This window comes from Rhinolophus ferrumequinum, chromosome 7 (genome assembly GCF_004115265.2).
Source record: "Rhinolophus ferrumequinum isolate MPI-CBG mRhiFer1 chromosome 7, mRhiFer1_v1.p, whole genome shotgun sequence".
NCBI classification, from domain to species: Eukaryota; Metazoa; Chordata; class Mammalia; order Chiroptera; family Rhinolophidae; genus Rhinolophus; species Rhinolophus ferrumequinum.
This window is the reverse complement of record NC_046290.1, coordinates 21535164-21558647: the sequence shown is the minus strand read 5'-3', so window position 1 is coordinate 21558647 and position 23484 is coordinate 21535164. Positions and strand designations below refer to the sequence as shown.

Sequence of the window (23484 nt, the reverse complement as noted above, 5' to 3'; positions counted from 1 at the left end):
CATGGCCATGGATATTTATAGACCTGCTTAAGTATTTTTAGGTGATGAGGATCTCATCCCAGATGGGACCACTGCAGGGTCCAGGATCAAGCTCACAGCCATGCTCCCTGGGGAACTCAATAAATAGCATCTGACGATCTAGAAAATGATGGTTTACACTTCAGAAGAAAACAGAATACAGGACGCTGCAGATGAGAGGAGACAGAGTCCCAGCCAGACTTGGTCAAGTATGTGAAAGAGTAAAGGGAAATTGATATCTTAAAAGTGGGCAGGCAGGGTGCAGGGAAAGGAAGGAAGTACTACAGCCTTTGTTGCTTGCCAGGCTCACTTGTAGAGCATGAGACACTTAATCTTTGGGTCATGGGTTTAACCCCACATTGGGCACAAGGTTATTAAAAGGGTCAGACTGATGTAGTGGAAAAAGAAAGCCACTGAACCAGGAGCCAGGGGATGCAACTAATCTTGGCTTGGCTACCATTCAGCGCATTCTAAAACCAAACACCAGGACTCTAGAATTGGAACCACTGTGTACCAGAGGCCAAACACCTCCATTAAGTTACCCTAAGTCCAAGCCACTGCACATGTGGCCACCCAATAAGAACCACCAGAGAAGCCCAGGCAGGCAGTTGGCAAATGCCGTCTGAGCCACACGAGGCGCCCCACTGATACTTGACGGCCCTTCCTGTGGGGCTTTACTTCTAACTTTAGATTTCTGATGACCCCTCATAGGGTCTTCAGATCCCTCATTGTGAAAACGCCTTACTATCTCCCAACACCATCTCTCACGGTATCAATGAAACTGAACTCCTGGCTTTGTGTACTTGATAAGGTCTAGACATAGGACTCTGTCACCACCCAACATTGTTGTATTGATTGCAGCATACTGGTTGCCTTTGGAAAGGCCACCTCGCCTCCCCGGGCCTTGGTTTCCACCATTGTACAGGGAGTGGGGTGGGTTCTATGTGCTCTGGTTCAATAATAACTAAAATAATAAGCATAGTAATAATGGCTTACTTTTATTGGCTGCTTCCTATGTGCCGAACATACAAGAAGGGAAAGCAAGAGTGAGCAGAAATGGACATGGTTCTTGCTCCCACACAGTTTATAGTCTGGTAGAAGAGGCCCAAGTTAATTAGAAAATCCCACACATGTGTGTGTGATTACAGCCTGAGAGGCATGCTATGATGGAAAGGAGCAGAGTGCCATGCGTTAGTCCAGAGTGTCAGGAAAGACCATCTTGAGAAAGTACAGTATCTAAGTTAAGATCTGAAGGGTGAGTAGGAATTCTAGGTATATTAGGCATGCAGAAACATCATATGCATTGGTCTGGAGACTAAGGAATGAAAATAAGAGAAATAATAGCTACCTTTCATTGAAAATTTACTAAGTGCCTGCCATTGTGTTAAATATTCCCTATACGTAATTCTTGAGTTCTTTTTTCAACAGCCTTGTCAGTTAAAAAATTATCATCCCCATTTTATAGTCAATCAATTAAGGCACAGAATTCAGAAATGTGCCTGAGATAAGAACAGTAAGAGGCACCGCCAGGTCTATGAAACCCCAAGCCTGCATATTTAACCATTAGGCTGTACTGGCTCCAATGTGGACCACTGGGCCCCATTAAAACATGACATGTCAGAATGGAATAAGTTTCCACCTGGTTTACTAGCAAGAGGACAGAGGTACTGTTAAAAATATTATCACATTATGCATAGAAATGGAGACACTGTCATAAGATACATGTACAAATAACTAGACCATAGCAGCACATGCAACACATACAGCCCCAAAGATAGCCAGGCTCTTATTTTCTATCATACCACACTCATGTATCCACCCAACCACCCACCAGAGATGAATGAAACAGAACTAGATATTTGACCCAGAGATGCTAATGTATAGGCTGCCATAGCCTTTGAGACAACCCAGCCTGGAAACCTCCAATTAGGCAAATGTGTATAGATTCAATCGTAATTATATCTCTAAAATATGGCCTGGGAAATAGAGAGGCTCAAACTCTTGAGGTACAGAAAGACCAGAGTTATTCCAGGAGTGCAGAGATTATTAAAATTAGAAAAATCTAGACAGAAGGCGATCAAAAGGTACAAACTTACAATTATAAGATGCGTTAGTTCTGGAGATCTAAGGTACAGCATGGTAACTATAGTTAACAATACTGTATCATACATTTGAAAGTTGCTAAGAGAATAGATCTTAAAAGTTTCATCACAAGAAAAAAATTTCTATAACTGTGAGGTGATGGCTGTTAACTAAAATAAGAAAAATCTAGTAATGCAGCAAACTATACTGTAACAGAATAAAGAATAACACATCTGATTATCTCAATAGGTATAGAAAAAGTATTTGATAAAATTCAAACACCCCAACCTACACAGGTGATAAAATTGCGTAGAACTTAACATATATACACAAATACACACACAAACGCATGTGCGCACGCATGAGTACAAATAAAATTGAGAAAACCTGAGTAAGATCAGTGTATTGTATGTATCAATATCCATATTGTGATCTTACATATAATTTTCTAAAATGTTATCGTTGGAGGAAACTGGGCGTGTATACAAGCAATCTCTCTGCATTGCATCTTAAAACTGCGTGTAAATCTGCAATTATCTCAATAAAAAAGTCAATTTTAAAAAGAGAGGGCAAGAGATGAAGATGGAGGAAGGGAGAGCGGTAGAAGGAGGAAGAGGGAGGGGGAAGAAAGAGATCTATTTTACAGAAACAAAATTGCATCATCCATCAAAATTTGGTAAGTTAAAAATATAGAATAATAATTTTATTTTAAAAACTCATAGCCACTCCATCCTTCCAGTATTTCAGTACAGCCTTATAAAAATTTTAAAGTTTCAAATTTTTGCAATTTTGAGATCATAACCTTTCCATGGATGCTGCCAACATGCTAATACATTAAATGTTATACTAACATGTGACATAGAGTCAGGGATATAATAAAATTTATAATGCATACAATAAAAACCTGTATCCAAAGCCTTCCTTTAATCTGTATTATATAAACCTTGATGTCTGTTATGCTATTTTTCTTTCATTTATCCAAATAAAAGGCGTAATTTTGCCAAAACAAATCTTCAGTGAGTGAAAGGGAATTTCCATAACCTCATGAAAACCCTCCCAAGAACCCCACAGTAAACATCATGCTTACATGGGGAGATGAACAGATTTGAAATCTGTTATACCGTGTTTCTCTGAAAATAAGACGTAGCCAGACCATCAGCTCTAATGCATCTTTTGGAGCAAAAATTAACAGAAGACCCAGTCTTATTTTAATATAATATAAGACCAACTCTATAATATAATATTATATAATATAATACCGAGTCTTATATTAATTTTTTCTCCAAAAGACGCATTAGAGCTGATGGTCCGGCTAGGTCTTATTTTCGGGGAATCACGGTGTGTTCTTCACATTAAAGTTAAGAACAAGACAAGGAAAGGGTGCCCACTATCACTGCTTATATTCAATACTGTATTGAGATCCTAGCCAGAGCCATCAAAAGTTTTAATTAGTTATACTTAATGTAATTTAATATCCTTAATTAAGTATACTTTTAATTAAGCAGACTTTGGAGAATTAAAAAGCAACAAGTTTGTCACTCTTCATAGGTCGTGTGATTGTTTAGAAAATACGTGGTAAATTTTAGAACTAATCAGGGAGTCCATCTAAGTTGCTGGGTTTGAGATCAACAGCTGGGGCTGAAGAGCACATGATGAGTGTCACGATCTAAATAAGCAGATGAAACACCTATTAGTACAAATAAGAGGAGCAGAAAGACCTTGAAGAGAGCTGAGCTCTAGAATGAAGACCACCAAGTCTTGCTAGCCTTGTGAAGCACTTCCTGCCGCAGTTAATCAAAGTCCAGCCTGTGCGATCGCAGCCACACGAGCTCCTAGTTCCGGGGTCCCATATCTCCCTCTTCTATGACAATACTCATCACGACCAACCAGCTAAACGAACCTGATAAACATCTGCAACTGGACACTCAAAAGAGCCCAATTATAACACGCATAAATATGAAAGACAGACACATATGCAGAACTACAATAAGTCATTACAATGAGCTCTAATTTCTACTTAAAATTTTCATTTTTATGTCTTTATAAAGTCAGTTTTAAATGATCCCACCATTGGAGAGAAACGGTATTATAATCCACAACTACAAATAATCTCTAAAGCATTTAGTTTGGAAAGTATTATGGATCTTTGTAGTAGGTATACCTTCCTAGTGAGATTTCTCTTAGACGTTCCTTAAAATCGGATTTAATATTCTGAATACAGAAAAACTGATCACCAAAAAGAATGCTGTAGTAGTGTGTTGGAATGCCAGCTTTTGCCAACTGAGTATTATTACGTTGGACAACCTGTACTGAAATATTGGAACTTCAACAACATCAGGAAGGATGCCAGACAAAATGACACCATTGTTGAGTTTTTAAACCATAAAATTAATATGAACCTAGTAAAGTAAAATAATACAGTGGCATATGTAAAAGACAGATGCTTTCAACATTGGCAGAGGTCACCTTCGGCTGCACTGCAAAAGGAAGCTCAGTGCCATTTGTGTTCATTCATATTCCTCAAGCAAAGGATTTGGATGATGACAATGTTATCATAGGTTTCCTCAAACTTGGGCTCTATTGCAGAAGCCCTACTTCTTCCATAATTCAGAACACACTGTCCAATATAGTAGCCACGAGTCACATGTGGCTACCGAGTACTTGAACTGAGGATATGCTGTAAGGATAAAATACGTATCAGATTTCAAAGACTGTGCACAATAAAAAAAAGAACATACAATCTCATTCATAATTTTTACATTGATTAAATGTTGAAATGATATTTTTATATGTGAGCTAAATAAAATGCTTTGTTAAAATTAATTTCACCTGGTTATTTTAAGCTTTCTAAATGTGGCAACTAGAAAATGTTAAATTACGTATGCAGCTCACTTGTGGCTCACATTGCATGTCTATTGGACAACGCTGATTTAGAAAGTCAAACGGTATTTTAAATTATGTGTGTATAATATACATATAACATTTAATACGTTAATAAATATGTTTATAAGACCCTTTCTATGTCGTTTAATAACAAATTCCTATAAAAACAGGTATAATATTATAACAATGGTATAAAGAGGCATCTTTCCTTGAGTCCCAACTTGTTGACCAGGATAATGCTTAATGCTTCAGACAGATTATTTATAATCACCCCAACAGGGAGGAGTAATTGTTTTGTTTGTTTTTTTTGTTTGTTTTTTATGTTGACATTCAATATTATTTTATATTAATTTCAGGTGTACAGCACAGTGGTTAGACATTCGTATAATTTAAGAAGTGGTCCCCCTGACTAATCTAGTACCCACCTGGCACTATATGCACAAGTCATTGCCATATCATTGACTATATTCCCTATGCTTTGCTTTATACCCCCATGCCTATTTTGTAACTACCAACTTGTAAACCTTCACCTTTTGCACCCTGTCCCCCAAACCTCCTCCCATCTATCACCCCGATAAATCTAGTACCCACCCGACACCATCCATAGTTAGTACACAGGGGAGTAAGTTGGATCAAGGAGACGAAGTAATTTGCCCCTGATCGCACTGGGAAGTGCTAGGCCCAGGCTCTGAATGTAGGTCTGTTGGAGGCCAGTGCCTGTACCCGCAGTACTTCAAATAAAGAAACTGGGAGAGGCCCGTTTGGAAGTGACCATCTCTTGTGAAATTGGTCATTATCCCCCTTGGGCAGGGACTATCTAAGCCATATATCTGTCATTAAGAAGGTTCTCCTATTCTGCTCTGGATGCTGTGGAGTGAATAGTTTTGAAAACCAACACACCTACCCAACCAGCCTGAGGGACCCACTGCTCATCCTCCTCTGAAAAAGGGGTTACCGGAGGGACACGGAGGTTTGAGGGACCATATTGCAAAGTGTGCCAGAGACAGCAAAACAATGGCACCAAGTCAGGTATGGTCAGCTGTCGTCGGTGCCACTAATTAGATGAGTCCCTCTATTTAATCCTTCGCCTGGACTAACCTTCTGACTCCGGTCCACTCTTGGGAAATGCATCAGTAACAGGAGCACTAATTGAGTGGGAAGCTTTGAAATCCCTGAGTAGGAAACAGCTCGCAACCAAAGGGGGCAATGACACTGCCACAAGAGAGAAGCAGACTGGCCATAAAGCTAAGACAAACTGCCAAAAGAAAGAGCCCTCTAAAACCCAAAATATCTTCTGCCACCAAGCTTTGGAAAAATTAGGTATACAAAACTTTGGCATTCTTTCATCCATCTTCTCCCCCAACACGCTCCGAGCCGAATAAGTGATGGAAGTCTACAGACATCTGCTCAGTGTTACCACAAGTACCCACAAAAAGCAATTTTCCTTCCTGCAGCAGTTGGAAAAGCGTTAAGTGAAGGGTGGGGGTCATGGGGGTGTGGTGGGGGAGGGAGGGAGGGAAACTGGCCAGAAAAAAACACACACACAGAAAGCTTAGTGACATTCAGACATGAACCTAGGAATTTCTGAATGGTTCAGAAGGGGACACTTTGTCACCTCTGATTTAATTAGAATGTTTTCAGAATGCTAAAGGTCTAGGCTCATAATCAAGCACTTACGTAATCCTCCTCATTGAGTCCTTGTTTCTCAACAGAACTTTTCACCTCCATGGAAAACTTCTCAAACTCAGGTTTCACTGTCCTCAGTAGAGTGATTGTTTGGAGGGATGAGTACGCCTGCTTAGCTTCAAAGTCGTGTTTGTCTCCTCTCTTCCACGAGCCATCTCCTACGGGAGAAATAAAAATATTTATAATTCCAAGCCAGTCACCATAAAAGGGCCATTCTCCCTTTTCAACTGCCATGTGTCTCTACATGTTATTCTTGGCAGCCAGGATAAGACGTATTGTCATAGTTTTGCACTTGGGTGTAATGTAACAATGTCACGATCCTCAAAAGAGGAGAAGGCCCTTTGGACATGTGTTCCTGTGAAATGTGGGAGAGAAAGAAAAGCACTGTGGAGTTAATTGCCTTATAATAACCATGTGATGGTAATTTTCAGCCCCCAAGAACTGCAGCACTGCAGGAGTAAGAAGTAAGCTTTCTTCCTTCTCATTCACACTTCGCCTTTAATACCTAGAGTCAAACATGGCAGTCAAACATGTTGCTGGTGTTATGTAGGTGTGGAGTGGCAGGAATGGTTGTATAGGACAATGCGTATGCACGAGTGTGATAAAGTTGGCACTGTTAAAACAAAAACGTTGGAGATTATTGATACTTCTTGAAATATTTCTGGATCTCTTCAGTATGAGAAGTAGCTTGGGTGGATGTGAGGGCTTGTATCTCTCTAGTGCTGGCAACATCATAAAAATTATTTATTGGACAATGTTCACCATGCATCAATAGTAATACAATGAAAATGACTAACATTGATTCATCCAGTATATAATAAAAGCTCTATTTATTGAGCACTTTATAAGTAGAAATTCATTTAATCCACACAAAACCCTGTGGCAGGGGTACAATTATCCTCTCTATTTTACAGATGAGGAAACCAAGCCATTGAGAAGCTGGGTACCCCCACTGCTCCCTTTCACAAAAGCAAAGGCAAATTATGTGGATAAGAATCGTTACTCTTCTCTTTATTATTTCATTTCTGAGAAAACACATGACCTACAGGGCCCCAAAAGGAAACGTGGACCTCTACCTTCTGACAATAAGCTGCTGTTTCTATGAATTATCATTACAATCCCTGGAGATCTCTGGAAATACAACAAGGAATTCAACCTCTGGAGTTCAACACCAAAGTCATTTGTTCGAGCTGAGCCCCCAGTCCACGTCAGACAGTGGAAGGCTAGCAGCCAAGCAGTGAGGATGGTTCTGGAGTGTAAGACCAGGGCTCCATGGCACTTGCTCTACTCTTACAGAAAACGTTCAGCAAAGAGCTGGAGGCCTTGGAATTTCTATTAGAGCTTAAGTCAGACAAACACGGATTAACTGAACTATGTCCAAAGGTCTGGATGGACATCACAGTCGATATCACAAGTGTCTTAAACAGTCTCCACCACCTTCTAGAGAGGGACTTAAAGAAGGACACGCAGACAACTGAGGTGATTACAGGCTAACAGTTAGCTTACTGGGGGGGGAGGAGTTTGGGAAGACAAAGAAACAATGCAGAGTAAAGAGGAAGAAGCTGCCAGAAGCAATGAGGGAAGGTTTCATTGTGAAGAGGCAGCATCAGCCTGGTCCTAAACGTGTGACTAGGAGGAGAGGAGGACGGGAACGTATGCTTGCCAGAGCCCACAGCACGGGCCAAGGTGAAAATATGTGTGACATCTAGTAGGCAGCTGGGAACCTCGATCTGGAGCATGAGAAAAGGCAGAGACAAAGAATTTGTTTGTGGAGGCCTCTGTATAATCATAATCCTAATAATAGCAACTGTTTATTAATTGCTTACTATGTGCCAGGGAGCTGTTAAAAGATAAATAAGACAGAGCTGAGGACAGAATTCATTAAGGGCTAGATCTGTTCTCAGTGAGCACAAGATTAAATTTCAAGCCAACGAACAAAACTTGACAAAGTCCTCCTCCTCCCACGTGAAACCTCCCAAACACCGAGGAGACCAAAGCATGAGAGCCAGTGAGCAGCGTGGCACTGCCTCAGCCAGGGTAAACCCAGCTGGGTGCTCGAACCACACACCATGGCCTTTGTGAAGGGGCCGAATCCATCTGCCAGGAAGACCCCAAAGTCATGTCTAGAACATCTTCTTCCGTGGAGGAACCCACTTCTTATAGGCATGCAATCAATACTTATTGATTCATTTTTAATTGACTCAAGCTCTCAAGACTTAGCAGGAGTGATGTGTCTTAGAGAAAGAGGGTCAGAGTCTCTCAGCTCTGGAAAAAAAGTTATCTCCAGGGCATAAGACAGGAAATACTTAACCCTGTCGTGTGTTATGCTGTGTAATTAGAAAATATACACACAACTGGAAACAGTAACTATCTCTGTTACTAAAATGGGAAAAATTCGGGGTTTTTTTTATTTTGGAAAAGTGAAATCCAGTACAGTAAACTTGTCTACCACAATCTATAAGATAATAACTTTGGAGTTTCGTTTCTAGAAAAAAGAATGCAAACAACAGTACTGAATAAATTGAAGCCAAATAAATAGGTATCTATCTAGAAACATAACTGATACTATGACTTCCTGCTTTTGTGTTTCTCATTGTAATGTGTCAGTAACATCTCCCATATGGGGCTGTTGAGTGCTAGGAAAGCAGAGGTCGGCTTGGCATGACGCCCCATCAGTAAGGACAAATTTAATTCAGTAGACAACTGGGTGCCTGTGGAGATTTATGAGTGGAACAGAGGAATGACATGATCAGAATCATGCCTTGGGAAATAGCAGTGGATTAGAGTGGGGAGACACTGAGGGTTCACAGCCATAGTAATCCAGGCAAGAGGTTACGAGAGGTTAAAGTGGAAGTCATACCCCCCAAAATTAAACATGGTTCACTGCCTGGTTAGAATCATGGCAAGTTTCCTTTTCTTTTCTTTTTCTTTTTTTTTTTTTTCCTTTTAGGGTGTGCGTGTGCGTGTGTGTGTGCGTGTGTGTGTGTGTTTCTGAATCTAGGAAATTTTCAATAATAAATATTTATTGCTTTTATAATCATAAAAAGACGGAAAGCCCTTGAGAACGAAAGTAAAGGACTGTGCAAGAGAACTCTCAAGACTCTACAAGAGTTAGGGAATGAGGGACAACAGAGAGAGGTGCGTCACCAACGATGCAAAGAGGAAAAGGAAAGCAGGTTGTCATTAGAGAAAAGAACAGAGCCAGATGGAGGAGGAGGGGTTAGGTGGACGTGGAAATTATGATTGCATTTAGGGTCATGGTCAGTCCAAGGTGACTGACTACAGATGCCCAAGTGGCAACACTAGGCCGGGGTTGGAAATGCTGGTTTAAAGCCAGAAAGAGGAGTGAAGGCTCAAGAGAGTGTTGAATGTCATTTCCATATGGCTTATAGTTAGAACCAGGGACTAACTGCACTGGATAAGAGAGTGCAGAGAAGGGAGAGGGTTGAGCACAGGCACTTTGGGGGGGGGGGGTGTTTTTAGTAGGCAGAAGGAGTAAGAGGAGACAGAGAGGAGCTAACAGAGGACCAGAAGAATGCTGTGACATGAAAGCTAAGAAAAACAGGATTTCCGAAAGACATGGGTGGAAACAACATTCAGTGCTCTAGGGCTATGTGTCTAATATAGTAGTCACTAGCCACATGTGTGACTCTTTAAATTTAAATTCAGTAAAATTCAATAAAACTAAAATTCAGTTTCCCAAGTGCACTTGCCACATTTCAACGCAGAACAGAACACAACCAGCATTGCAGAAAGTTCCACTGGACATCACTGCTTTACAGGTGTGGTCGGAGGTAAGGCTAATGACCTTGGTAAGGAGGTCACTGGTGACCTTAAGGATAGCACTTCCAGGGGAGTGGTGGGTACTAAGATCATATTCTTACAGTGGTCCCGAAAAAGGGATGAAAAAGAGGAGGAAGAAGTCTGCTAGTGGAAAGTAAGACAGAGAAGATGATTCTTAACAGTTGTTCAGTAACAGTAATAAGGGCAAGTGAATTTGCTTTACTTTATTCTGCTTTGTTGTTTTAAACATCATAGAGTCCCAAGTCTGCATTTAGAGTGAGAAGGATACAGGATATTTGTGAAAGAAGAAATAACCTGCTCAGCACCAAGTACTGTGCACAGCAATCCTGTGGCCAGGGAGCTGGCCCTGGTAAGGGCTGGTACCTACAGTGGGACAACTGTAGGTCTCAGTACTTACCAAGGACCCAGCACATAGTAGGCCTTCAATAAATGTGGGCTGAATGACTAGCTGAGACATCACAGAATACGTCCAAGAAATGAATGCCTGAAGTTTACCTGGGCTGGTTGCATAGCACTATGTATGGCTCTTAACCTCTGGTGGCCATGTAAGTGAGAGAAACACGTTGGCCTCCTTGCCTCTCCAAGTGTCTAGGTGTTACGTGCGTGCCATGATGTAGGCTGGTGCAGTTACTCCCACCAGTAAAAACAGCACCACTTACTGGGGAATGCCATTGTGAACAGCTTTGCCTGTAGCATTTCACTCTTTAATCCTCATAAAAATTCTACAAGGTGGATTTAAGTATGCTCCCCAACTCACAGATGAGTAAACTGAGGCTCAAGAGGTTAATGTGCCCAAAGTCATTTAGCTAATAAACAACAGAAGCAGGATGCAAACGCAAGCCAGAGTCCCAACGCTCCTGCCGTGCCTGCTCCATACACATTTCATCAGAGTTTGAGGTGTTGCAAGATTTAAAACGGCAATTGCAGTGGGATGACAAAAATGTTAAAAGCAAAAGTAACAGAGGATGAAAGATCGGAAAAGGAAGTGTCTAAGTGTGGTTTAACAACTGTTACAGTTGAAAGGTTGCGTCCGGTTTTCCTTTTCTCATTTTCCCAAACTGACTTTAATGTGCATATATAACTTTTATAGCAAAACATAGTAAACCTAATCCCGCCTCAGTTTTTCTGCTATTTTTCCACTTTTAGCAAGTCAAATAATTTATGTACATCGCCTAACTCTCCTGTACTTCCATCCTCACCTTAATTAGTTTCCTCTGAGTTCTCAGGAAGGCAGCAAAGCTCTACAACAATCTTAACAGTGCCAGATGGATTTGCCCAAATAACTTTCCACCTAACTTACATCCTAGGAAGACAATATGAATGAGAAGGCCAACAGATGCTATTAAAAACTCTCCAGGGCAATATATATCATCTTCTCTCTAGATATTTTTAAACCTATCCTTTCAATCTTATTTTCCATCCCTTGAATTCCACCATAATATATTCTGAACTCCTGTAATGATATAATTTTGGCAGATCTGAGAATATTTTTGAGTGCTCACCAAAACCAAGCAATCAGTAAATATAGAAACACTATCAATGTGGTTTGTGGTTTTTTTTTTAATCAAATAAGAATGAAAATAGAGCCTTTTCTAGAATGGGTATCGAGATTGGTGTGAGGAAGCACAAGATGACAAGGATGTTGAAGAATTTTTCATGAACATACATCTGCTTCTTCAGGCACAAAATCTCAGAAAATACCCTTCACTAATGATGGATGCCAGAACCTTCCTCGAGGTCACTCTGCCTGGCATAGGCTTCTGTTTACTGCTCCTACTCTGAGGAGGAGAGGTGCTCCAGGGTCTGTGGCAAACGTGGACAGTGTACTCCCTGCACCCGTTCTCCCTTCTTCCTGAGTAACAGATCCCCAAGTTGATGTGTGGTAGCAGTAACTCCAGCAAACATTTCCTAGTTTCCCTCACAACTAGGAGTAGGCACTGACATGTAAGCAGAAGTTACCAAGTGGGGCTTCCAGAGAGCTCTTCAAACAGAATTAAGTCTACTGAGAGGATCTCTTTTTGCCTTTCATCTTCCTCCCTTTGTCTTGCCTAGAATTATGACACCATCCCTGGAGCCCTAGCCGCCATCTTGTGATCTTAAGGATGGGAGCAGGAAAACAGAAGAAGTTTGGTTCACTGATGACATTTGAAGCCACCATCCCTGCCCTGAACTAGTCACTCTGGACTTCTTACAGGTAAGACAATAAACTTCTACATTTGTTTAAATCACTATCGTTGGGGTCCTTGGTTATTTGCATGCAGATGTAATTCCCACTGCTCCCAGGTCATTAGGATGTATTAGATAAAAGTTGGTTAATTTGGTAACAATGTAGGGCCTATATCAATCTATAAAACTACACCACAGAAAAACATACAGATTTAACTTATTTTTATTTTTTGAACTTATTTTTAAAGTGCAATGTGTAATGGTCAAAGTAAACCAAGATTAATAATAAGTATAACTAACGTTCATTAAATATTCAAGAAGTTTGCTATATATCTCACATACATCACCTCATTTATTACTCAGTCTGATACCATGAGGCAAATACTAAATGCTATTATTATCATGAGAGGAAACTAAGGCTTGTAAGGGAGGACAAGATTAGGTCAATTTGCCACGAGCTACTGCGTGGCACAGCCTCTCAAGCAGACTAACACCTGAGCTCAAAACCTGAGCACAGGCTGTAAAAGGGAAAAGAAAGGGGTATCTAATCAGAAACATCACAGATATTTTGTAGGTTGTATAAAAGCACACTGTATAAATATGTAATTAAATTTTCAAGAAGCCCAAAAATTGAACTCAGAAAAATTAATTTTAAAAGCCCCAAAATCACCGACAATATGTCATATGTGTGTGCGTATACTTGTATACATATACATACATATATATATATATATGATTCTTATACATTGATATTATGCAGTGAAGACACAACTTCACTTTTGCAGTATCCTTACCCAAAAAAAATAAAATGTATAAACTCAATCTTATCATGTAAAAACACCAGATAAATCCAAATTGAGAGACATTCTACAAAATAACAGACTCATCATAAGTGTCAGGTCATAAAAGACAAGGAAAGATTGAAGAATTGTCACAGATTGGAGGAAATTAAGAAGATACAGCAGCTAAATGAATTGGATCCTGGAATCAAAAAAAAAAAAATATGAGGAGGAAAGGTGGTAAATTTCAAATAAGGCCTGTAGTTTAGTTAGTAGTATTATACTACTTTTAATTTTCTTATTTTGATCATTGTATTATGGTTATTTAAATTGTTAACACAGAGGAATCTAGGTAAAAGATATACATGAAATTTATATTATTTTTGAAAGTTTTTTGTAAATCTAAAATTATTTCAAAAATAATTTTTTTTTAAGTTTTCCAAAAATTACCTCTAAAAAGAAATTAGAATCGGTAGATGACTGGATTAAGAAACTGTGGTACATTTATACAATGGAGTATTATGCAGCCATAAAGAAGAAAGAAATCTTACCATTTGCAACAACATGGATGGACCTAGAGAACATTATGTTAAGTGAAATAAGTCAGACAGAGAAAGATAAGTACCATATGATCTCACTTATTTGCAGATTCTAAAGAAAAGAATAAGTGAATGAACTAATCAGAAACAGTTTTGGAGACAAAGAGGAAAAACTGAGGGTTGCTAGATGGGCGGGAGGGGTGGGGGGGTGGGGGGGAGGGTGAGGGGATTGGAGGGCAGTCGGTGACCACAGGATGGCCACGGGTTTGAAAATTAATCTGGGGAATGTAATTTGGTGGCTACCAGAGAGTAAGGGGGTTGGGGGGTGGGGGATGAGGGTGAGGGGGATCAAATGTATGGTGATGGAAGGGGAGCTGACTCTGGGTGGTGAACACACAGTGTGATTTATGGATGATGTGATACAGAATTGCACACCTGAAATCTATGTAATTTTACTAACAATTGTCACCCCAATAAATTAAAAAAAAAAAAAAAGAAATTAGATGCATATAGAGAGTCAAATTGTTTCCATCTTTCAGGAAATATTCTTATGGTATATAAAAAATGCATAAAAAAATGGAAAGTGTCCCAATTAATTTTATAAAGCTAACATTAACCTGATGTTAAGATCTGGTGATACCACCTAAAGGCAAGAAAACTACTGTCCAGAGCTGGCCCGGTGGCTCAGGCGGTTAGAGCTCCATGCTCCTAACTCCGAAGGCTGCCGGTTCGATTCCCACATGGGCCAGTGGGCTCTCAACCACAAGGTTTGCCAGTTCAATTCCTCGAGTCCCGCAAGGGATGGTGAGCTTCGTCCCCTGCAACTAAGATTGAACACAGCACCTTGAGCTGAGCTGCCGCTGAGCTCCTGGATGGCTCAGTTGGTTGGAGTGCGTCCTCTCAACCACAAGGTTGCCGGTTTCGACTCCTGCAAGGGATGGTGGGCTGTGCCCCCTGCAACTAGCAATGGCAATTGGACCTGGAGCTGAGCTGCGCCCTCCACAACTAAGACTGAAAGGACAACAACTTGAAGCTGAACGGCACCCTCCACAACTAAAATTGAAAGGACAACAACTTGACTTGGAAAAATGTCCTGGAAGTACACACTGTTCCTCAATAAAGTCCTGTTCCCCTTCCCCAATTAAAAAAAAAAAAAAAAAAACGGAAAAAAAAAAAACCTCATAGACACAGACAATAGTTTAGTGGTTAAAAAAAAAAAAAGAAAGAAAACTACTGTCCAATCTCACTCATGAATATGAATCAAAAAATCCTTAAAAAAATATATTAAAAACTTAAAATCAGAAATGCATCTTTAAAAAAATCATCATGACAAAGTATACTTAGTTCCAAGAATACTATAATGGTGCAATATTAGGAAATTTATTAAAACTGTAGGTCAAATGTATTTGACAACATTCATCACTAATTTCTGATTTTTAAAACCACACTAATAAACAAGGAATAAAAGGATACTTTAGCATCTACCTTGAGGTCTGGTCAAGATGGTGCAGTAGGTAAACACTTTGCTTATCTTCTCGTACAACCACATCAAAATTACAACAAAACTACAAAAAAAACTATCATTGAGAATCAGCTAAAATCTTGCTGAACCAAAGCCCTACAACTAAGGTCGTGCAAAGAAGCCACCCTGAGACTAGTAGGAGGGGCAGTGACGTGGAACAGGCTGGTGCCACACCCACATGTGACTATTAAAAATCGGGAGGGATATCTCAGCTGTGGAGGTCTACCCTGCTCCCCGCCCCCAAAGCAGCAAGAGGTCCCACCCCACCCCAGCCCAGCGTTCCAGCGCCAGGGAGAGACATCCCCATAATTTCTGGTTGTGAAAACCAGCAGAGATTGTGACTGAGAGAGAAGGAAGGCAGCTGGTGTCCCAGGTGCTTCTCTTAAAAGGATTATGCACAGACTTACCCACCAACAGGATTACTGGCTCTGAGCTCCAGCGCTAGGGCAGCAGCTGGAAAGGCAGCAGGGACGTATGATGGGAAACTGAGTTGTCTGGCTTGGGATGGGGGCTGGAGGGCGGTTTCTCCTGGACAGGGGAGCTGGCGGTGGTCACTGCTTTTTTGTTCAGCCCTCTCCATTCCCTGAGTGTAGATGCAGGCAGCCGCCATATCTGAGTCTCCATTGTGCTGGCTAATACCATTCATTCGCCACACCCTGGTGATTCAAGACCCTGCTCTTTTGGGCAACTTTTGGGCACACTCAAGCCCCTTCAGTGGCTTTTTCATACAAGCCACCTGCCTTAGCTCATGCTGCAGACTTTTCTAGGGTCTCTCAAAGGTTCGCGGAACCCAGAAAAGCAGCATCTGGCTTGAGCATGTCCTTTTCCTCTGTCTGAGCAGCCCTAAGCTCAGCACTAGTGACAGCCAGCCTTGGTTTGTAGTTTGGCCTCTTGAGGCACTTCCAAGCACAGCATGGGTGACACCCATCTGTGGATTTCTTTGTGGCTCCTGCTATGTGGTTCCGGTAGGGCACAGGCTGCAGCTGAACTTGACATGCAGCAGATCCTCTCCAAGGCGGTCCTGGGACTAGCGCCCCCAGTGGCCAGCTTCAAAAGGAGCTGGAGCATCACCCAGCTGCCTCCAAGAATGATACACCCAAGGGGCAGATTGGGCAGGGACCAGAGCCCTGCTGAGTCAGACCCTGCTCTGTAGAATCATTCCTTGCACCACAATTCCTCCACTAATCATAGCCAATCCTCACAACCAATGAGCCTGAGGGCCAATCTTTCCCATTGATGTGCAAATAGCAATCAAGGCTCAATTACAAGAGGAGGGCACACACAACCCACATGAGGAACAAATCTGGAGTGACAGCTCAAGTGACTAGGAGGACTGCGCCACTGAACCCCACAGGGCACCTACTACATAAGGCCACTCTACTAAGACTGGGAGACACAGCAGCCCTACCTAATACATAGGAACAAACACAGGGAGACAGGCAAAATGGGGAGACAAAGAAACACGTGCCAAATAAAAGAACAGAACAAAGCTCCAGAAAAAGAACTAAACAAAATGAAGACAAGAAACCTACCAGACACAGAGTTCCAAATACCGGTTATAAGGATGCTCAGTGATCTCAGGGAGAATTCAACAAAGAGATAGGAAACATAAAAATGGAGATAGAAAACACAAAAAAGAACCAGTCAGAAATAAAGACTACAATAACGGAAATGAAGAATACATTACAGGGAATCAATAGTAGAATAAATGAAGCAAAGGATCAAACCAGCAATGTAGAAAGTAAGGTAGCAGAAAACACCCTATCAGAACAGCAAAAAGAAAAAATCCAAAAACTTGAAGAGAGTTTAAGGGGCCTCTGGGACAAGATCAAGTATACCAACATTCACATTATAAGGGTACCAAAAGGAGAAAGGAGAGAGCAAGGAATGGAAAACCTATTTGAAGAAATAATGACAGAAAACTTCCCTAACCTGGGAAAGAAATAGATATACAAGCCCAGGAAGCACAGAGAGTCCCAAACAAGATGAACCCAAATTGACCCACACCAAGACACATCATAATTAAACTGCCAAAGATTAAAGACAAAGAGAGAATCTTAAAAGCAGCAAGAGAAAAGCAGTTAGTTACCTACAGTGGAGCCCCCATAAGACTATCAGCTGATTTCTCAACAGAAACTTTGCAGGCCAGAAGGGACTGGAAGGAAATAGTCAAAGTGATGTAAAGCAAGGGCCTACAACCAAGATCACTCTACAGCAAAGCTATCATTTAGAATTGAAGGACAGATAAAGAGCTTCCCAGACAAGAAAAAGCTAAAGGTGTTCATCACCACCAAACCAGCATTACAAGAAATCTTAGAGGAACTTCTTTAAGATGAAAAAAATAAAAAATATGAATAATAAAATGGCAATAACTACATACCTATCAACAATTTCTTTCAATGGAAATGGATTAAATGCTCCAATCAAAAGATGGGGAGGAGCTGAATGGATAAAAAAACAAGACCCTTACCTGCCTATATGCTGCCTACGAGAGACACACTTCAGATCAAAAGACACACACAGACTGAAAGTAAAGGGATTGAAAAAGATATTTCATGAAAATGGAAAAACAAACAAACAAACAATAAGTTGGGGGCAGTAATACTTATATCAGACAAAAAAAACTTTAAAACAAAGATTATAACAAGAAACAAAGAAGGACCATTAATCCCACTTCTGGGTAGTTATCTGAACAAACCCAAAATACTTCAAGGGGACATGCTCATCCATATGTTCATTGCAGCATTATTTACATAAGCCAAAATATTAAGGCAACCTTGTGTCCCTGAATGGATGAATGAATAAAGCAGAGGTGGTGCATATTTGTATATACAATAGAATATTATTCAGCCACAAAAGAGAAAGAAATCTTGCCATCTGCAACAACATGGGTGGACCTAGAGGGTACTGTGCTGAGTGTAATAAGTCAGACATCAAAAGACAAATGTCATATGATTTCATTTATAAGTGGAATCTAGAGAACAAAATAAACAAATAAAACAGAAACAAACTCATAGATACAGAGAACATTTTGATAGTTGCCAGATAGGAGGAGGGTTGGGAGTGTGTGAAAAGGGGAAGGGACTAAGTACAAATTGCTTGTTGTACAGTAGTCATGGGGATGTAGGGTATAGCATAAGAAATATAGTCAATAATATTGTAATAACTATGTATGGTGTCAGATGGGTATTAGCTCTCTTGGGGTGAAAGATGGGAAGGGGTGGGAGGCAGAGTGAAAAAGGTGAAGGGATTCAGAAATACAAATTGGCAGTTACAAAATAGTCATAGGGATGTAAGGTATAGGGAATATAATCAATAATATGATAGCAACAATATATAGTGCTAGGTGGTACTAGTCAGGGAGATCACTTCCTAAATTATATAAATATCTAACCACTATGCTATACACTTGAAACTAATATAAAATAATATTAATGTCAACTCGAATTGAAAATTTTTAAAAGGGGGGGAAGATCAATAATATTGTGATAGCGTGGTACAATGTCAGATGGTTGCTGGACTTATCATGGTGATCACTTCTTTAGCATAAGGGATATAATCAATAATGTAATAATAACTCTGTAGTGCTAGGTGGGTACTGTTGAATAACTATGATGTATATCGGAAACTAACATAATATTGTATGTTAGCTATATTTTAATAAAAATCTTTTTTAAATTTTTTTAAATATCTACTTTGAGACAAAGTCAGAAATTAAATTATCACCATTGTTATATAATATTATGCTAGAGACTCTTGCCAATGCAATAAAAAAAGAAAAAGGAAATAAGATGTTCAACTATCAAAATAAAGAGAAAACTTATTATTTGAAAATTATATAAAAACTATTGGAACAGAGGAATTCTTGAAAAATAAATTAACACAACTCACAGCTTTTCTAGATAACAACTACAATTACAAAATGCAAATAGGAAAAGATCATGATCATAATAACAACCAGAAAACACAAAATATCTAAGAATGAACTCAACAAGAATGGTGCAGAATTCAAGTGAAGAAAAATGCAAAACTTTGCTTATTGAACAAGAAATTCAAATAAATATAATAATTTAAAAGTTAGATGATGCAAGGTTGACAAAGATGTAGGAAATCAGTCTCATACACTGTTGCAAAAGTGTAAATTGGTAAACCTCTCTAGAGGACAACTTGGCAGTATCTATCAAAATTTAAATGCATATAACCTTTGACCCAGAAGTACTACTTCTAGAAATTTATGTTACAGAATATATATATTTGTGCTTGTGTGTGCACGTGCACACGCACGCACATGCATGCACATGCAAAGCAACACAATATAGCATTGTTCTTATAGCAAAAAGCTGGGAACCACATAAATATTTAAAAATAAGAGACTGAGCAAAGATGGCATATCAGCATTATAAAATACTATATGTAGACAAACTATAAACAGTACGATCACTTTATTGAAAAATATTTTTTGTAAATATATATATTATAAAATAGACAAGATGTACACACTTCTAAATATTATAAATGTACCTTTATCTTGGTGATAAAGTTATGGTAACTTATTTTCTTCCCTGTGCTTGTCTATGTTTCTCAAATTTCCTATAATACTCATGTACTATATTGACCAGGGAAAAGGAAAACAAGCTTTATCTGTGGATGAAAAGAATTCCAGTACCTAATATTTGTATTGCACTTGCCCGTTTATAATGTGCATTCACATGTATTGTCTCCAAATTCTATGGTTGCAAATTGCAAAATTCAGAATAAATGTTTTTCATTTTCACCAGTCTCTACCACTATCTCAACAAACTCAGTATTGCAGCCAATACCATAATTACATTCTGATCTTCGGTCAAGAAATGAAACTACCCTTTTCGGCGGCCGTGAAGCTTGAGAGATCCGGGCCGACCGAAGACTTGGGATCTCATCATTCTCCCAGCCCTTCGACCCTCCCCCGAAGGTTCTCAATAAAATGGTTTGACCCCCAAAAAAAAAAAAAAAAAGAAATGAAACTACCACTCTGCTTGTGAAAAGAGAGAGGAAAGATGATCAAGGCAGCAAGGAGGAAAACACTGAGTGTTTATCCTGCAAGCCTCAAATCTCCCATTTTATCCACTACAAGGAAGCAGTGGCTACTTTTGTTTCATCGACTATTCCTTATCCCCATGAGTAGTGTGTTTTACTATCTGTTTATGCACAGTGATCTATTGTTTAAATAAGCCAGGATAACAGAGCAGGAAACTGAGGTATATGTTGTAAGGTTTAGAGTCTGTCTAAATATGTCTCAACAGCAAGAACTAGGAAGTGGAGCTCAGCATAAACGTGCCACTTGTGACATGCACTCCTACAGTTCCCCTAAACCGCCAAAGTGTAGTATCTGAGAAAGTGTTCCATACATAGCCTGACAGTGTCTACTGCAGAGAGAGCCCTAACCACATTTGAGAAAAATGTTTTGTACCTGTGGTCTTGATGACCTCCTGAAACACCCTCCATCACAGGAACCCTGGGAACTTCCCCAGATCCATTGTAAGAAATTAAATGCTTTTAATCATATATGTTGATGGCATCTGAACTTCTATATGGGAGAAGCTTAAGGGGCAATAAACTGAAATGAAGGGGGGCTGGGAACAGTGGCTTTCAAAATATTTTACCTTAGTTTACAGTGATGGTTATTTTATTTATTTCACATTGGCTGCCCGTTACATGTGTAACATGCATAAATATATACACACATACAATCATATTACTAAGATAAAAGCTTTACGAAACAATACATATGCTACACGTGACACACTTTGACATGTTCTATTCTATTACATTAATGTGTTCTAGTCTGCTCCAAATCTCACTAAAATTATTCCAACAGTCCATCATGGTGGCAACCTGCAGTTGGAAACGCACTGGGGAGGGGTCTTTAGGGCCTGGATTTATGATCATATGGAGATAAGTCCCTTGGCATCACAGATACAGTGGTATCTTTTGGTTCTATTTGAGTTCTTTGAGAAGAAAAGATTGAGACCTGGGAGTGTTCAGAATCACAAATTTCTAAAATCTTATTTACGGAAATCAAATCTGTTGACGTAACTCCCGTCATTGGCTCTTTCTCACAACCCCTTTCTGACACCCTGGTAGCGGGAGGGGAACTGGACGCAGAGTTACCGTAGGAAGAACTGTTGAAAAGCTCGATGTTGAAGAAGGCGTAGTCTCCGCTGGTCATCCCGTGCCGGTGCGCGGCCAGCATGATGCGGCGGATGGTGTCGCTGCTCGCGCACATGATCACCACTGCGGAGGGAAGAAGAAACGCGTGAGACGCCCCCCGCAGAGCACAGCGAGGACACTGACACCACTGGGGGACGTCTCACAAAGAACAGGCTACTTACATAGTCCTAAAGTATCTCCTCACAGATTCCGTATTAATTACAAAGGGAGCGAATAGCAACTTTACAGTGAAGAAACCTAGCAGATGCCACCACAACCATGCAAGGGATGGAAGCCAATGTCACCAACCATGGGAACAGACTCTAAAGCCTCCTGATGTAACACACCCAGGACCAAAACCATCAAAATGGGACCAAAACCTGAATCTAACCAGGAGGAAGCGCCACAAGGCCCGCTTGGGGGACAGTCTGTAGAAGAGTTGGCCTATGCTCTTTAAAATGGCAAATTTCGTGAAAAGCAAAGGATGAAGAATGTTCTAGACTAATGAAGAATGTTCTAGACATGTAGAGGAACAGAAAACTAAATGCAAGGTGTGATCCTGGATTGGATCCTGGACCTTAAAAAAATAATAATAAAAGTTTTGCTATAAAAGGGCATTATTGTGACAACTGGAGAAATTTGAATCAGGTCTGAAAATTAGATAATAGTATGCATTTGTGTTAAAGTTCTTACATTTTCATAATTCTGCAGTGAATATGTAAGTGAATGTCCTTGTTCTTAGGAAACATTCAAATATTTAGAGGTCAAGGAGCACGATCTCTGTACTTACTCTCAAGTAATTCATAAAAATATAGTAATATTTATGTGTGATGTATATGTGTACATATTTGGATGGGGGAGAGGATGAGGAAAGAAGGGGAGGGCCAAGGGAGGGAGAGATTTGGAACGATAAAGTGTATGTGGCAAAATATTAACAATTGGTAAAAATCTGGGTGAAGTCTATAACAGATTTTTTTTATACTTTCTTACATCTTTTCCAAAAATGTAAAATGTAAAATTATTTCCAAAAACTATTTCAAATGAATCACCATATTTGCCCAATATAAGATAGCGAGGAATGCCAAATGCATTTTATACTTATTAGCATGGTAAATACATTTTCCTGGAAAACACAAACCGAATGGTTTTAGGGAGAACCTTCATTTGGCAAATGAAAGGATGCAGTGAGTGGTACAGGCTTTCGGCTGTCTGAATTTTGGAACATTTTTCTCAAGCTGTGTCATCATATATAGGAAATAGTTAACAAGATTTCAGGTCTCTCCCCATATTGTCTCAGTTGATTCCCACACTGTCAGATTCGAGAGGCTTTAAGCCTCTCCAGAATAGTGTTGCCTGCCTCATTAAGAGCTACAACAGGCTAGAGTGAAGTGGAGACCTGGCCATTACCCAGTTAATTTGATCACTGTTGCTGACCCTTGGTCCTCACGATGGGCACCACTGTGTTTTGCTGCATACACGGAGGAGAGAAGAGAACTGGAGAGCTGGGTGCCGTAGCAGCGTTATCACCACGCATGCCAGCACACAGAGATGTGTATGTTCTTTGTAAAAGCATGGGTGCTGAAAGACGTAAAACAAACTTCAGGCTGCGCCAAAGCTGCCTTGGCAACCTGCACAGAGGGTTAGATGCTTGTTGATATTTCGTTTACTGCAACGTTCATTCAGAGTGTTAGATCATGACTCTGACATTTCTTACTGCAAGGGGGCTCAGTGTACACGCTAACAGCTCTGGAGAACGAGTTTTATAAACAATACAAAACTCCTAAACAGCTATAACTGTGGGAGTAGGTGTTGTTTG

At 40.1% G+C, this 23484-nt stretch overlaps 1 protein-coding gene across 2 annotated transcripts in view; it reads right to left on the bottom strand.

The window, feature by feature from the left end:
• Positions 1–23484, bottom strand: part of NPR3 (natriuretic peptide receptor 3) — a 70990-nt gene that overhangs the window by 38343 nt on the left and 9163 nt on the right. For both annotated transcript variants that reach the window (XM_033110495.1, XM_033110494.1), the window contains exons 2-3: positions 21630–21752; positions 6661–6827 (exon numbers count right to left, since the gene is read on the bottom strand). In XM_033110495.1, the coding sequence (XP_032966386.1) occupies positions 6661–6827; positions 21630–21752 (290 nt within the window). The remainder of the gene's footprint in view (positions 1–6660; positions 6828–21629; positions 21753–23484) is intronic.